Source organism: Trichophyton benhamiae (assembly GCF_000151125.1).
Source record: "Trichophyton benhamiae CBS 112371 chromosome Unknown contig01535.1, whole genome shotgun sequence".
In the NCBI taxonomy this organism is placed as follows: domain Eukaryota; kingdom Fungi; phylum Ascomycota; class Eurotiomycetes; order Onygenales; family Arthrodermataceae; genus Trichophyton; species Trichophyton benhamiae.
The window spans coordinates 48217-64367 of NW_003315109.1; the positions used below are offsets into that span (position 1 = coordinate 48217).

The 16151-nt window shown below is 49.8% G+C and overlaps 6 protein-coding genes across 6 annotated transcripts; 4 read left to right on the plus strand and 2 right to left on the minus strand.

The window, feature by feature from the left end:
- Positions 1-106: 106 nt before the first annotated feature.
- Positions 107-2803, plus strand: ARB_06306 (uncharacterized protein; the record flags this gene model as incomplete). The annotated part of the gene is given in 7 exon segments (XM_003015137.1): positions 107-566; positions 601-1244; positions 1264-1800; positions 1861-1944; positions 2130-2183; positions 2245-2547; positions 2630-2803. The coding sequence occupies 7 exon segments, from the start codon at positions 107-109 to the stop codon at positions 2801-2803; spliced, it is 2256 nt and encodes a 751-aa protein (XP_003015183.1).
- A 61-nt stretch (positions 2804-2864) lies between these two features.
- On the plus strand, positions 2865-4394 carry ARB_06307 (Ulp1 protease family protein; the record flags this gene model as incomplete). The annotated part of the gene is made up of 1 exon (XM_003015138.1): positions 2865-4394. The coding sequence occupies one exon, from the start codon at positions 2865-2867 to the stop codon at positions 4392-4394; it is 1530 nt and encodes a 509-aa protein (XP_003015184.1).
- A 1204-nt stretch (positions 4395-5598) lies between these two features.
- On the minus strand, positions 5599-7116 carry ARB_06308 (endo-1,3(4)-beta-glucanase, putative; the record flags this gene model as incomplete). The annotated part of the gene is made up of 1 exon (XM_003015139.1): positions 5599-7116. One exon carries the CDS (start codon positions 7114-7116, stop codon positions 5599-5601), a length of 1518 nt encoding a protein of 505 aa, XP_003015185.1.
- A 3039-nt stretch (positions 7117-10155) lies between these two features.
- ARB_06309 (uncharacterized protein) lies at positions 10156-11854 on the plus strand (the record flags this gene model as incomplete). The annotated part of the gene is made up of 2 exons (XM_003015140.1): positions 10156-10924; positions 11010-11854. 2 exons carry the CDS (start codon positions 10156-10158, stop codon positions 11852-11854), a joined length of 1614 nt encoding a protein of 537 aa, XP_003015186.1.
- A 1247-nt stretch (positions 11855-13101) lies between these two features.
- ARB_06310 (uncharacterized protein) lies at positions 13102-14169 on the minus strand (the record flags this gene model as incomplete). Its single annotated transcript, XM_003015141.1, has 1 exon — positions 13102-14169. The coding sequence occupies one exon, from the start codon at positions 14167-14169 to the stop codon at positions 13102-13104; it is 1068 nt and encodes a 355-aa protein (XP_003015187.1).
- A 760-nt stretch (positions 14170-14929) lies between these two features.
- Positions 14930-15970, plus strand: ARB_06311 (uncharacterized protein; the record flags this gene model as incomplete). Its single annotated transcript, XM_003015142.1, has 1 exon — positions 14930-15970. One exon carries the CDS (start codon positions 14930-14932, stop codon positions 15968-15970), a length of 1041 nt encoding a protein of 346 aa, XP_003015188.1.
- Between the last annotated feature and the right edge of the window lie 181 nt (positions 15971-16151).

The window sequence follows — 16151 nt, forward strand, 5'->3', positions numbered from 1 at the left end:
AAAGGTTGCGCAGGGTTCACCTTTTTCGCTTTCTCTCCGCCTCCAGAACGCGTTTATTACCCCATTAGGGAACTTGCTCGGCTTCATATAAAACGAGAAGCGCCTCATGATAGCCGCGGCCGCACACTTCATCTCTTCCTCTCCCTTCTCCCGCGCGCTGCTCTCCCCCTTTGACTCTCCCGCGCCGCTCCAGCCTCTTTTTTTCTTGTGCTTTTGCTGCTGCTTCGTCTTCTGCGCCGGCGTTCTAGTAGTTCTCTTGATGCGCCTGCTGGACGAGCTGTCTTTTTTACCCAGGAGTCAACAGATCTGCCAGCGAGTATACCATAGCGTTGTGTCGTTTGTTTTCCTTCCTAGCATACCCCGTATACCCACCATACCCGGCCGTCAGAGCCTCAGCTTCAGTAACAGTAGACTGCTTGCCTGGAGACTGCCTAGGGGGCGCATCCGTATCTTCCAGGAGAGCAGCAGGCCTCTCCCTGCTTCTATACCGTCTATACCACCTATACCTGCGTCTACATCTACATCTGTATCATCTTCTACCTCTGGTAGCCCATCTGGTGGCAGAGGTGATTCTTATCTCCATCGTAAGTGCGTGCTCAGTCTCTATGCTTCCATCCTCTGCCCTCCATCTCCATCGCCATAGCAACATGAATGAAGGCTCTCACTTCACTTCACCTCACTTCGCCTGCCCGCTTACCTCACCCACACAAAGACAAAGACGCGCTTCTCCCTCCTTCAATATCAAAACATCAACAATATTTTCTTCCCTCTCTTCTTTTTTGTCCTCCCAACAACAACATCACCACGTCCGTTACCGTCTTTACAGCTTCAACGTCTACTCACCATCCTTGCTTTTATCGCGTTCAAGTCTGCTCTACCATCTGCTCCTTTGTCTATCTTTGCTCTGCCAAATCCACCAGATCGGTCCTCTCGACTTCACCGGCTTCAAAGCTCAAGGTCTTGACATCTTGTCTTCTCTCCGTTTACCACCTTGCAAGACTGTCAACGCCCTTCTTTACCCTTCTATCAAGCTCAAAGACGTCTGTTACTGTCTTCTTTACCCTCTCTACCGCGTGCACGAGGTCTATCAGACCGTCTTCTCTCTCGTTGCCCTTCTATCACGCCCAGAGACTCCTGTTTACCCCTTACCAAAATCCTCTTCTACCACGCGTATCAAGACTATCAAGTCTACTCTACGTCTATCAAAGGCCATCGCGTCCATATCCATCTCTACCAAGGCCTTTGTAGCTTCAAAGCTCAAAGTCTTCTCTCTTCTACGCGTCTCACGTCTTCAAACTGCTACCAAAACTCCCTTACACCCCTCTATCAAACCTCTATCAAATCCATCACAGCCACTCTACAGCCATCACAATGGCCTCTCAATCAGAGCAGATGGAATGGGAGCCTACTACCCCCATCAGAACTCTTCTTCCAGGACAAGTTCTAACTTTACAGCGCGAATTACTCGTTGCTCGTGCAGGTCGAAGACGCACCATGGGACTAGAATATCCCGTCACTTCAGTCGACCACCGTCCAGCACTCACCAGACGTCCTCTGGAGAGAAGCTCGCCCAAAAGGCAGTGGGCTCGTATCCTCGCTGGCGTCGATGTCAGGTTTGGAGAAGCTCCGCCTGCTGCCCCAGAGAATGGCCCCGTTACTCAGCCTTGTTTACCCCTGAACAAGGACTCGCCTCCTATCACGCCTAGAAAGCGCGTTATTGAAGAAGTCGACGAGCCAGAGCAGTACAAAGACCATTTCTCTGACCAGCAGGGACAGGAAGCACCCTCTTCTGTACCAAATGTAAGTCATATCTTTCTATCGCCCCATCTTCTGTCTCTTCGGTTACTGATACATGTCTAGGTGATTGATTCCCCTCAGGATGTCTCAATGGTTGATGTCTTCACTCCTCCCCATCAGTCTGAGGAAGCCGCTCCCTCTCAGCCTGTAAGTTTCTTCTTGTTGTTCACCATTTGCAACCTACTAATATCTTCCCATAGAGCCCGCCACAAGTGGAAGAAACCGCATTCTTGCTAGAGGCTATAGGTCTCAGGAGTCCCGAGGGAACAAGAGTGAAGGTGAATAACATTCATCTATTTATGTGATATATATAATGCTAACGTCTCTACTAGCGACCTAACTGGTTTGAACTACAAAACAGAAATCGAGATGGCATGGCAGGCTCAGTAAGTGATCATGTGCCCCTTTTCTGCATATTGATACAGTAACAGCTAACCAAACCTATAGAGCCTTGAGGCATCATTGCAATTCGGCAGCTCAAGCCACGGAGCTGTCGATGTCAATTCACTTCTTTCGCAAATTCCAGGCAGCTGGCCAGCGTCCCCGCCCAGACCCTTGGCGGCGCCAGTTGACCTGCCCGTCCAGCCCTCTCCTGAGGTAAAGGACGCTCTGCCATCACCAAACTCTCGAGCTAGGGAGTTTCTGATGGTGGGGGGCATAGAATCTGCCGGCCCGGAAAGAAGTACAGTGGTGCCTCGCCCGGCTGACGTCCCCATGACATTCTTACAGCCTGAGTCACGTCTTCTCAAGGTAAGCTGCACCCTATATTCCCTTAATATATGGCTTTTGTTAATTCCTTTTAGACTGTGGAGTGCCTCCGATCTGCTTACAGTTTGCCGAAATGCTTAATGGACTGCTATGGCTGGACAGTACAAACCAGCAAGAACATTATTTCGTCAGCGAAGAGAATAGCCATCGATTCATGGACGTCCCAGACCTCACAGGCTACCCCCTTACCCGCTGTTACAAGGCAATCTCCACGCAGAAGAACCGAATCGAGACGTGACCGGAAGCTCCCGGGCTCGAGCATGGAGCAGCGACGCGCACGCCAACTCCAAGAGAAGCGCATGAAGAGAAAGAAGACAGCATCCCGCGCTGTCCACGAGCTACAGTCCAGTATCACAGCCGAGCTTTACGTCCCTGAAGCAAAGCCAGTATCTGTGCCGTCTGCTGCTCCTGCTCCTGCTCGGTTAGACCAGCGAGGTGTCTCTCGCCGCCGTCGATCGAAGACTGCCAAAAGTTCGATCGAGAAAATCATGCCGCACAAGCCTGGTTCCGCTATTGCACCAGGCCGCGTTACCAAACAACGCAACATTGTGCGGCCGGCGAAAGACACCTTCAGAGGATCGATAATTGAATATCGAGGTTATCGCCCAGATGCCTCGTTTGAGGAGAGACGTCGGAGAGTCGAGAAGTTGAACTTGGATTTCGTTTTAAAATCCCGGCCTGCCCAAGTTCTCCTACCTGAGCCACAACAACAACCCGAGTCACCCGTCGCGCCAGTGACTTCAGAGCTCAGCGAGACCTCCGAACCTCCGCCACCCGCCGGTGCTTCGGTGCCATCAACTACCACTGGACCGTGTATCACCACCGAGCCATCAATCCCAGAGGGTGTTACACCCACCGACTCGTCTCGTAAGGATGAGTCGTACGATGGCTATACACCGAGACCAGCAGGCCCACGCACTCGGCGGCGAGTACACTGGCATGAAGCCAGTGGTGCTCCACTCGGACAGCCGGTTGTTGACATCCGCGTCTATGACCCCAGCGCTCCAGTCAGACCAGCAGCAGGGGTGGAAGACAGTCAGCAGCCGGCGCACACAACTATTGGCGACAAGTCACCAGAGGGCCCTTTCATCAAGCCCATCAGCAGCAAATGGGACTCGCGTCTCACTGCTGATATGTCCCTTCCCGATTACCGACAGGTTGGGACAACGATCTCTGGTGACCCCCTGACCCGTAAGGATTTTGCGACATGCTACACCCCGTTAGCGTGGCTCAATGACGAGGTGATAAACGCATACCTCGCAATAATCCTTGACTACGCTCGAAGGGCATCGGGCAGTTCAGGGAGGCACCGGGAGCCCAAATACCACGCCTTCAATTCATTCTTCTACTCTAGTCTCAGGGACCGAGGCTACGAGTCCGTACGGCGTTGGGCTTCCCGGGCTAAGATTGGGGGTCCGGCCTTGTTGGGGGTAGAGGTGGTTCTCATCCCTATCCACAACCAAGCGCACTGGACCCTCATGGTCGTCAAACCGAAGGCTCGAACCATAGAGTACTTTGACTCCCTAGGCGGCGCTTCACGAGCTCACATCAGCCGAGTGAAGGAATGGCTCCAGGGAGAGTTGTGTGACCTCTTCGTCGAAGAGGAATGGCGGGTTCTCCCGACAAACTCTCCACAACAGGACAACGGCAGCGACTGTGGGGTGTTCCTCCTAACTACTGCTAAGTTGGTGGTGTTAGGCTTGCCTCTCTCATATGGGGCGAGAGACATTCCCACGATCCGCAAGAGGATCGTTGCCGAAATCCTCAATGGAGGGTTCGAAGGAGATTTCGACCCGAAGGTTGAGTTCCCTGTCAGACCTAGGCTGTAATAGCCTGATATCTGGTTCATAGCTCTATACCGGACGGAAGAAACAAGAAACAACCTGCCTGGTTCCGAGTGTGTGTGGCGTAGAGATGGATGAAAGCATCGCCTCGGATTTTTTTGGTATCCGCTGCACGACACGCCCAAGCTTCCTTCGGGAATGTTTAGGGTGTGACTGTTCTACATTGGCAGAGGTGGTTGCAGTCCTGCTGTGCCCCGAACTTTTGGGTCCTTTAGGCTCCCATTGTCGAGGGTGCTCAGCCTGTTTTTCGCCCGAGTCTTTATAGAGCAGACTTTCCGTTGCCAGGCAATGTTCCTCATCCTACCTCCCTCAACAATTTTTCGATCCCGCTGGCGAGCTTCCTCAAAGGTCTCGGGGCGATGGTTCCGACAGAGACGACTTCGAGGCAGGCTCTCTTCACTGAGAGCCAGTAAAGTCCTCTTCCACTATACCATAACCATGAAGTCATGTCGATGTCGGCTCCGGATGCCAAAGCTGCAAATCTAGTTTGGGGATTTGCAGATTCAAAAATTTACGATAGAAAAGTGGTGTTGGAGTTTTGGGACCGCATGGGTGCGGTGTGTTTTGATATCTTGTTTTTTTCTGTGTATATTTAGCCTGGAGTTGGGGCTTTTTTAGATGCTTGAATTGGGTTTTTATGTCTTTTTTTTTTTCGTTTGCGCGTTTAATCGCGCTGTATGAATAGACTTGGAGAGAGGTGGGCTTTTACTGCCCTACGTAATGCATGCATTTGATGAATTGGTCTTGATTCGATTTTGATAGTATCGTTGGTGGTCCATGAGGCTTTGTTGTGCTGGAGCCTTCATAACTTTGAAGTTTGACAGGCCTCGATTTGACGAACAGTAGTGAATCACCAATGTTACAACGTTGGAAGATTCCGCTGTGATTAACAAAGAACAAGAGTAAGAAGTACTATTCCAAGCAGTTGATTCTATCACTACCAGGCTAAGACTGACAATGAAATCAATATTCAGGCGCTGGACCAGTACTACTTCATCTTCACTCGAATATAACAATAGGACAGGGTCATAGATGCCGTCCATTCGCCTACTTAACATAACTAAGAACCATTCAAACTCCAAGCGCAGAATAGCCAAAGGGCTGTCTGACTATCCAAACCGTCAAAAAAAGGGGGGGAAGAATGGAAAAACGCTGCGCATCACAGGGGGCAGATAGCATGGACAGGCCATCAAATGACCTCAGGGACCCCTTGGGTCCTAACCCCATCAACACGACAAACTACTTTGCACTTTTCCTCCTGGCTGTCTTCGTCATTTGGCTTGGGTTTTGTCTTTGGCTTTTTGCCCTTATGCTTGCCTTTGCCCTTCCCTGTGCCTTTATTTTTTGGACGGCCACCAATCTTCCCTTTGCCGACTTGTTTCTTCTTGGGTCTCGGGCGGCCGTGTCTAGCGGATTGGAGGGAAGGGACTTTGTCCGCCCTGGGCTGCGTGGCCTTGCTGTCCTCGTGCTTATCGTGCTCATCGCCTTCGGTTTCTGATTCAAGACCAGCCCGGGCATGTTTTTTATGAGCTCCTTCAACATCAGCAGTTTTGTTGTATACCATCTCCACCCATTCAACGCCCATATATACCGATGAACCGACGGTCATGTTCCCCGTCCATTCGCCGCCATCGCTCCATAGGTTGAGGATCAACATGCTCGGGTGTTTTGGAACCCCATACGTTTTCGACACAAGTTGTTCACCATTAAAATACCAACGGCTAATGTCTTGGAACCAGTCAATTCGATGGTCTCCCCAGTGAGTCCAGGGAATAGCGATTTCTACCTCATCACTTGCACCGGGTATGGATTCATCAGTCTTGGGGTCCCAGTCCGGCTGATTAGCATACCGGACGAGGTTTGGGGGATCGCCTGTGAGGATTTCAATGTCCGATTCGTCGTTTTTCCCGTAGTATGTGAAAACACCTGCACATGCACCGACTGGAGGGCCCTTTATCCAATAGCTAGTTGGGAGGAAATAATGAGCATCATCTTCTACGGTACTTATGTTTCCACCCTTTTCTTTCGGAAAATAGAACCAGCCCGAGTTAGCATATAAACGTAGCCTGACCCGAAGTGAAACATGAACGATATCAGTATCATGAGTCTGAACCTCTGCCGTGGAAGTATGGTTTTCCATCCGTACAGTGCGAAGAACCAGATGTGTTGTTTCGTCTCCCCTTTCCGTGCTATTGCGCACTATGAAGACATTATGATGTGAGTTTCTAATCGGGATCGGGAAGAGGGCTGATCCCTCTCTGTTCCAGTTCTGGACGTCCCAGTCTTCGATGAAGCGGCTGCCGGCCAGTGTAGGGTGGAACTCGTTGCTGTCAGCATTGGGATCTGGGGCTCCTCCAGCTTCATTATCGCGGCCCTTTGAGTCGAAATCAGCCACGCTGCCGGGTATGTGTCCAGGTATGCCTCCACGTCCGGTCCCAGGCAGTCTTCGAGAGGTTATATTGCGTCTCTGTTGCTGCGGGTGCTTCTCCTTATCTGCAGCAAGCTCTAAACCCCGGCTCCGGAAATCGTAGAAGCGGTGGTGTTTGAAATACCCCGGGTCTTCACCAGAAACGACGTAGCAATCGCAGGGATCGGATGGGTTATTGTTATTAAGGTCTCTTTGCTGAAGCTTATCCCTGCTACTGGCTGGTGTTGATGCTGTAGCAAGGCCGAGAAGAAGGAGGGGAACAGTACAGAGGCCCCTCATAGCTAATGGTATGTGCGTATGTCATGGGCAAAGGGGTATTGAGATTTCTCCGGTAAACTGAGATGTCATGTACATATATATCTCGATGCAATTTTTACGGTCACTGTAACCATGGTTGGGAAAGAGCCAGCCAGTATCAACAAAGTCATCGTCGTCATCGTCATCGCCATCACGACGGGGAGAGCAGTATGCACCGGTATCATATCAGCAGACCAAGTACTGCTACATTAATCAATTTGTACTGCTTCGAGATGACCCTAGCCATCTAAGTCCTAGAACTCTCCACGATTCCTTGTGCAACAAGCTTCTCAAGTACTTGGAGGTATAGATATTCGTAAACTTAATGCCGTGAGAAGGGATCTCCTTTGATAATGCTCTTAGAGAGCAGGATATACATATCCAGGGAAGATGCAGTATCTTTGGCTTGCCATTATCATTGTTACTTCAAAGAACTGCTGCGTTTTATCCATGAGGTCTTGATGATAATAAATTCTTCCCCAGACAATAACTAATTGGTTATTATGCTCTTTCTTTAAAAGAATAAAGATGTTTATCCAATCATAGTGCAAAGCCAAGAACAAGCACTTAATCTATCCAATCACATCCATCCATGCGGCTCAAGTTCAGTTGTCACGTGAAAGGAATATATTTAATCCGTTAACTCTTGGCGTCCTTTCCCTTTTCGTCCGCCGCCAAAAGTGACCACTCGGGGCGAAGTCGCTTTTGTTGTCGCTCGAGAAATGGAAGATATAAACTGCAGTCCTTTTCTTGTCTCGAAGACGGTCAGGATGGGGACTGTGAGAGCCGTGGGAGCGTTTGTTTCGTCTTGTTTCCCTTGACTTCTCTGCTAGATCGTGATAGGGTGCACGGTGACTGTGCAAAGCACTTTAACTTCGAGCTACTGGCAGAGAAGAACCAGGGAGAAGGCTGGAGACACAATATGTATACATATGAAGATCGATGCGACAATTATATTTAATACGCTGCTATATCATTTATCTGCAGACCAGAGAAAGACATGGCTGGCTGCTTCCAAAGCGGCCACTTTGATTATACGGCGCTCTCTGCCATCCTCTTTCCGAGGGACCCTGCCTGGCGGCTGTGCCTCATTCCAACAACTCTGGGCCGGGTTGTTCTGCCTGGACATCCTGCCGAGTGAGACGCCTTACTTTCCGTTTGGATGGTGACTGGACCGATCATGATCCTGGCTGTCGTTCAGCCTCGACGCCATACGCCATACTCCGTACATCTTAGGATGTTGCAGCCTGCCCACCATGATACCCGATACCCAAGTCATGCGTTATGATATTGCATTATAACGCCATAGTACTCCGTACTCCGTATATGGATCGATAATGTTGAGAACAAAATCAGTGTAGCATGTGGAGCTAACGAGATTCCATCTCCATGAAGATCAACTCCGTGTCTCCCTCGCTGAGCCTCATGCCCAACTCAGCCTTATTAAGAGGCGACCGTGAACGTGTCCCGGCCCGACAGGGAGTATCCATTCCATAGGTTAGGTATCAAAAGTGCCATGCCCACCATGAGCCTCTAGATAGCCTCTCCGAAAGTGATTAAACACAGCATCTGGATGGACTTGTTACTATTCACAGATGGGATCTGGCCACATGACTCACACAGCCGGAGCGACCAGGCACCAGGCCTAGAAGCTGAGTGGCGGCTTCACTAAGGATAGAAGTTCCAACACAAACAACCTCGGGTTTGGTTGATCCACTGGGAGCTCTCATCGATGATGGCCGGTGATGGCCTATGATGATGTTGCCATCCTCTGTCTCGAGTACGGAGTGCTTTCATATTGTCCAGTCAAGAACGGAGTAAAGGCGACCGCGTGACGTACACCGTAAGCTGTCCATTTTATTGTTCACTGTGATCAAGCGTATTGCTCATTGTATCTCTTTCGCTCATTTTTTCGCCTTTACCCGTCTTGTCTTGATCGTCCTCGTTAAAACTGACCGTGTCAAGCGTCTCGATGACTCGATGGCTCCTCTCAGGGACGCGCCGAAGAAGCACGAATCCGTCACGCAGTCATGTGCCGGGCATGTGGGAAGTCAGGAGTCCGTCTCCTACCCTCCTCTTCGTGCAAATTCAACAAGATTAAATACCGTCATGCCACTAGCGCATACACAGGTGTTACCCTTGCTGTGATACCCCAGGGATCCATCCGGGAGCCCAAAGCACCTCGTTTGTCCAATCATCGGACTGAGCTATCTTCGTCCAGCCAATAGCGCAGGCCTCTGTGGCACCCCTGGCGCCCACGGCCCACCGCTGATGTCAGGCTGCGTTTGGGCAGAAGCTTGCCTTTGTGTCCTCCCTTTGCTTGCTCTGCTTCAGTTAGAGGAGAACAAACAAGGAGAAGGGCAGAGGTTTACCTGCTCGTAGCAGCAGCAAAGAGTCTGCTACTACGGAGTACTCCATCGAGGTTCTCGTGAGAGCAGGATACGGGTATATACGGAGTACTTATGCTCCGCGAGGGCGAGGAGGGAGGTGGAGGAAGCGGAGGAGAATAGATTACGGACGGGGTGCCACGGCAGCGCCGGCTGATGCAGGCGAGCGACCATCGTATTCCGTGCATGGCGTTGGATCTGGCTTCCGCTTTGGGACTAGCGGGCCCTACGCTGGCACAGGCCATCCCTGTCCAACTTTTCTTTCATGCTTTTTCTGGCGTGTTCAGCCAGACTTGGCGGCGCTCGTCCAGCCCTGGCTCATACAAAGACTGATCGATGGCCACCGCCCCCTTTGCCGGCCACTGTTCCATACTCCGTACTCACCGTCAACGCCCAAGACCATCAAGACCATCAAGACCATCGACATCGACATCAAGACCGTCGTCCCTTCGTCACCGGTTTAATGGATATATTAGTCTAGACGACATACTTCATCTCACAACCACACGTACACCCGATTTGTTCAAAATGGATATCGCCTGTGCTATGGTCTAGGAGCGGACGGTTCATTCATACCAACGTCCATGTCGAAGACTCGACATCGTCTATGAATACCGCTATCCGCTAATCGACCATGACCACCATCACCACCGAACGAAGCCCAGTGCTCCTGAGAGCCACGAGCATGACGGGGGGTAGCCCCCGGCTGTCCCTGAAGCGCGAAATATCTCCTCCATCAGCTGTCGACTCCCAGCTGTTGAACCACATATGTGACCGATTAAATCAACTGGATACCACTATCCATGAGCTTCGATCGTCCGTCCTTACCAAGGAATCGTATGCCGACAGACGCAATAGAGAAGATGAGTTCCTTCGACGAGAGTTTGATAACCAGCGTGTCCGTATCGACACTGTTGGCGGCAAAACTCGATCGGATCTGAACCAGGTCAAGACAGATATCTCTCAACTTGTTACCGAAATCGTCCAGCTCCGATCAAACTTCAACCAACTCTCTTCCAAAGATGGTTACCGGGACTCTGACCTTTCTCGCCTTCATGATCACCTCGACCAGCTTCATCTTGACGTTCAGCGTATGCATTCAGATTTATGCTTGACCAGAACGGATCTCAGCCAAGAACAATCTATCGTCAGCCAACTAAGACTCGATGTCCTTACTCTCCAACGTGAAGCTCGCCAGCAGTTTGGGGATATGATATCTCGTTTTGACGTTCTGGACTCCAGGATGAAGCATATGGACCGCATTCGATTCAACTCGCTCGCAATCACAGCTCATGCTCCCATCACTCCCGTGCCTGTCATCGACGTTGACGGCTCCATCAGGTTTCCCAGCTACTTCCCTCGAACAGTCTGGAATTTTTGGTGCTTGAAGAAAATGAATAGGGGTGAGTGAATCTTTGATTCATTTGATACGTATCTTCCCCCAACTTGCAAGTAAATTAACTCTTCTTTTCATTTTCTCTCCTCCAGCACATCGTCTTGTTGAACTCGCTGAGTTCTACCAGCTTGAAGGTTATCAATACTGGAGTCGCATGGCGAATCCTCAAGAGTCGACCTTTGCAACGGACGGGTATATGAGTGATGATAGTGACTCTAGCGAGTTGCCATCTGATATCACTCGATCCGAGGCTGCTCGTCTATATCCAGAAGCTTGCCACCAAGCTCTCGCAGCCACCTTGGGTCTCGTATACTATAAGATCCGCAATGAGATGGGTGAAGGCCGTCATTCTCACCTCATGCCTGCTCATGCTGCTGCTCCCAAACGCACCCAGGAGGAAATTGTATCTCCACAATCCTCTCCCAGACGCCGAAAGGTAGCTCGTCGTTCGCAAGACATTGCATCGCCAACAGGAAGCGCCCTTCCTCACAAGATCATCACCAATTTCATGACTGCTCCAGCCGGTGATGCCAAGTCTATTGTGTCCGAGGGACTCGACAAGCTCGTCTGGAACGTCGAACAGACCCAGATCTCAGAAGAGACGATGTCTAAGTTCTCAGACTTCGTCAGGGATGAGCCTAACGCTCTGTTGCTCCTTCAAGCCCTCGAGCGTGGCCGTATCAAGTTGCAGCCTAGCCATATGGAGCGAGCCCGCGTCTCTCCTACCGAGACGTCTTCCAAACGAAGCTTCAGGTCTGCAAAGCGTGGTCTGCACGAGTCTGGCTTGGGTGAGGCAAAGAGTGATGACTTTCCCAGCGAGATGAACACCGTGCCAACCGAGATCATGTCTCCACATTCTGCCTCCCGGTCCGAAGCTGAGCAAGAAGATGAGGACGAGGCTCCCCCTTCATCCTCTCCCCCTGAAGCTAAGGAATAGGTCACCATGGCCCTCCTTTACACTGTTGCCTGTTGGCGATGGTGGTCATATTTGATATCTGGCCCCTGGGCTGTGTCTTGTTTGACTTGGACGTCTCTCTCTTTCTCTTCTATTTTTGGATGAAAGAGGGGGCGGTCACGTTATACTCACGTGGTCCTCCACCTCCCGTCACTTTATATCGACTTCAACCTTTCAACTTCAACACTCGCTCTATAACACGCATCCATACCAACTACACTACCTCGTGTAACGACTTAATGACTTGACCGTCGACAGTCAATGCATTTCCCGGTGTTGTCATTCACACTTTTACCTGGCTGGGATCGGATCGGCTCGGTTCTTGGGCTTTTGGCTTCTTTCTACGGCGGCGGCTACATTGCATTCAATCGCTGGCATATCGCGAACTTTGGACCTGGATTGGGATTGGTTTACGGAACTGCATTTGTGGATGGCACACGGATGGGTCAGGCGTCCTTGCTTTCAATCAACGGAGATACCCCCTTTCGAATATCTATGTAATGATATTTCAACCACTGTCTACCCACGCCATGACCACGACCAACACTCAACTGCTATACTTCATCCCAATTCCTTGTTCCTCGATCCCGATAAGTCATCAAGATTATACTTGGAATCTTCTATAATCCAACCGAACAAGCTCGTTCTAACGAACACCCGCGTTAACTTGGACTATAAAGCAGTCCTTCAAGCTGAATATTTAGACACTAGTGTCACCCTACCATCTACCCATATCTTACCTATTGTCATATACCCTCACCGTATATTCCTGTCTTTTTTTCTGGCGTTATTTGGATTGGCGAATGGAAAGTTTCGTTTTGTAAATAGCTATCATTAACGTGATAGGTATTAGGTTTCATATTAGTCATTACTTCAATGTCTTCTATTCCACTGTCGTAGACGTGTTCCCCATATGTTCTGCCGTAAGTAAGCTCTTCCCGACCTTAGGCTGTAAAAGTTCTACATTCTGGCTCAGAGGGCTGATGGCTTGGTTCTTCCTGACAGACTATGCCTTTCTCTACTTGCTACGGAGTATGATCGTTCAGAATCGAAACAAATCGCGCTCTTTGCATTTTTATATATTACAGTAATGATATTATGACTAGGACAACATTTATATTGAATCATTTGGTGTCTATCTGGACAGCCAGGGCCCGGGCTAGACGCATCATGTGACGACCATTTTGGGGTTCCGTCTACATCCGAGCACAACAACAATATCAACCTCCTCAGAACAGTTCTACGACTGGTAAAGTCTCCTGGGCTTGTGGCCTTGGAGTGAGTCTCCTGCTCTTGAGGAACTTGTAATCAGGCATGGCCTCCCTCACTAACCTCTCGATTCTCTTTCCAGCGCGATATCCAAATTCCAAACACCATTTCTTCGCCTCCGTTTCGATATCAATAGAACCTGCTGTTTTGCCTTGAACTATACCCCCAGAAGCAAGGAGAGTTGACAGGTATCTCTTCGTGAATGGATCCATCTGCTTTTTCTGCTTCACACTAGCAGGTGTCCAGGAAAAACTAAGCTGCGAGACGTCCATACCCATGATCTCAGCGAATCTGACAACCACGTCGGGATCAGTCATTATGTCGTCTGCATCAAGGATGATGGGCCATGTAATGCGTCCGTCTATGTAAGATTCGGTTGCCGTCAAATTTCGTGAATACCAATCGTATAGTGCCCGGGTCCAGCGCAATGTCATGCAATGTTCTCCCAAGGAATCAGCCTCTTCGTCATTCGCCGGGGTCTCCAGCTCCCACAAGGCACGGTATAATGATGGGAAAGCAAGGGCAGGATGTCTGATGAGGAATGCTGGTGACCATGTTTTGAGGAACTCGTCTGGCAACACGGTCTGGTTGAGAAATGATTGTTTCGGTTCTAGACCGTATGATTCAGGAATTTGAAGCGTCCAGGGAATGTCGCGTGGTGTGTTGTTTGCGCCAAAGACTAGCTCGCTGAGTGCGGTGGGTTTGACCAAAAAATGAACATGCTCCTTTATGATGACTGAACGGCGTTGTAATGATGCTGCCTCCAGGTATTCTTGGAATTCGTCAAAGCACTCCTGGTAGCTCTGCTGCACTTGTTGTATTTCATTTGGTGTCCAATCTGCCATACCCTTCGAACGGAGGCCTAGATCCGTCATCAACTTTATAGTCGGCAGGAAAATATAACCACCACGGTCATCTCCAGAGACAAAGTCGGGCTGGTTATCCAGGCCTAGCATTCGAACCAGGAGGTTAGAACCAGTACGGGGATAGGTGATCAAGTAGAAACGACGTGGGTTATGTGCCTTCATGGTTAGGAGGTGTGTTTCTGTCTCTCCTCTGTGTGGGTGACTTGTGCAGATATTCCGGTAATTTGACTAGAGATCTTATATACCTATGGCAGGGTGACCTTCTCCCACAACTCCAAGGATCCAGTATTTTATACCCGTGCTAACTCACTTGGAATATTCTAAGCTGGATCTGGGAAGGGCAGCGCGTTACGCTCTGTTTGGAGTCAACGGCACCCGCGGACAGCGCACCTCTTGCCATCTTACGCCAAATTTCCCCCAACTGCGCATCCTGTGTTACTTGTTTTAGAGCAACCACGTACTACTTGCCCACCAGTTGTGGCCTCCTATTAGATCCTATCTCTCAGTTAAAAGCAGTGGATGCTTTCCCACAACATTGTCAGACGTGGAGTACTTTGTCCCATAGTCAAGGGGTTGACCTTGCGACGAGAATTATGATTTGCCAACTCTGCCTGTATCTCCAGTCTAAAGTCGAAAACTATGGCCGCCCGTTTCGCAATTTCACAATCTATGCAAATGGGCTTGTGCCTAGCACGATCTATTTAGTTTTTTTTTTCCCGAAGTTGTACTCATAGCTTCAGCCACAGCATAGAGCCACCCATCATGCACAGGCAGATTTCCTGCAACGCGATAGGTAAATATATATAAAAAATGGGTTCCCTGTTGGTTTGGGGCGATCGATTTCCAGGCCCAACGACAAAATCACCACAGATTCTTCATCTTTCTTTCCTAGCACCACCGCCAGATTTAACACCTAGTCAATATGGACAAAGGCCGTTCCCCTAGCCGATTTTACCTCCTTACGTGCCCTCGAACGGCTTCCAACCTTCTTATGAAAATCCTAGCACTCGAGGGACAAAGTAACGTTGCCTACCGTGAGGATGGAGGCTACTTTTTCTCTCCACTCCACCTACTACGATACGACTTAAATTGCGTTGGAACACATGTTGAAGAATTGACACTCGAACAAAAGGAAAAGCAGATAGCTTGCATAAAGAGTTGCTATAATACTCTTGTTCAGCATGTCGAGGACGCTGAATCGAACGGGAAGCTCGTCATTGTGAAGGAGCACACACATTACCTGACGGATCCAGTAGCCGAGACCGAATTCCTCCACGGCGAGGGATGCGTTAGTAACGAGCTACCTTGGGTGATGCATGGAATGGACGATTTGGTGCAGAGTACTGATGGCCGGTCAAGTCATAATAAGACCGTTTTCTCGGATGACTTTTTAAAAACGTGGCGACCAATATTTTTAATCAGGCATCCAGCACTGGCTTTCCCTTCGTGGTATCGTGCCGCAGTCAGAGCAGATGGTGAGGAGAAAGCCAAGTCAACCCAAGGGAAACGCGCGTGTAAGAAAGTCATGACTCTGCGCTGGACACGCAGATTATACGACTTTTACATGCAGGAATCCAATAATACCGATGTTACCAGTAGGAACCTCAGGGAGAGGAAAGATAAGGGTATATGGCCTCTGGTTCTCGATGCAGACGATATCATGACGCAGCCAGAGGTTATCATCAGGTTTTGCAACATTGTTGGTCTGGACAGCGACAAGTTGAAGTTCAACTGGGAGAAGGACGAGCAACAGAGACGGCCCGGTATCATGGCATTTAGGTCAACCATCGATAGTTCGACCAAGATCGATCCGAGCAAGGCTGCCGGCGATGTTGATATTGACCAGGAGGCAGCGAAATGGCGCGAGGAGTTCGGAGGAGAGATTGGGCGCCTGGTGGAGGAGTACGTTCGAGCCGCGATGCCGGACTATACCTACCTGAAATCCAAAAAGCTCGTAGCATAACAGTGTACATTACAGCCCTCAGTCTTATATACATACTTGCGTGTTCAAATGCATTCAAACAAAGTACTTCGTACGGAGTAAACAAAAAATCTAATCAAAATCATCTAGAGTTTCGACCAAATTCTGGGGAACAGGGGTTAGAGTTATTACATAATCATGTTTGCGCTGTTTGCATCCGCAG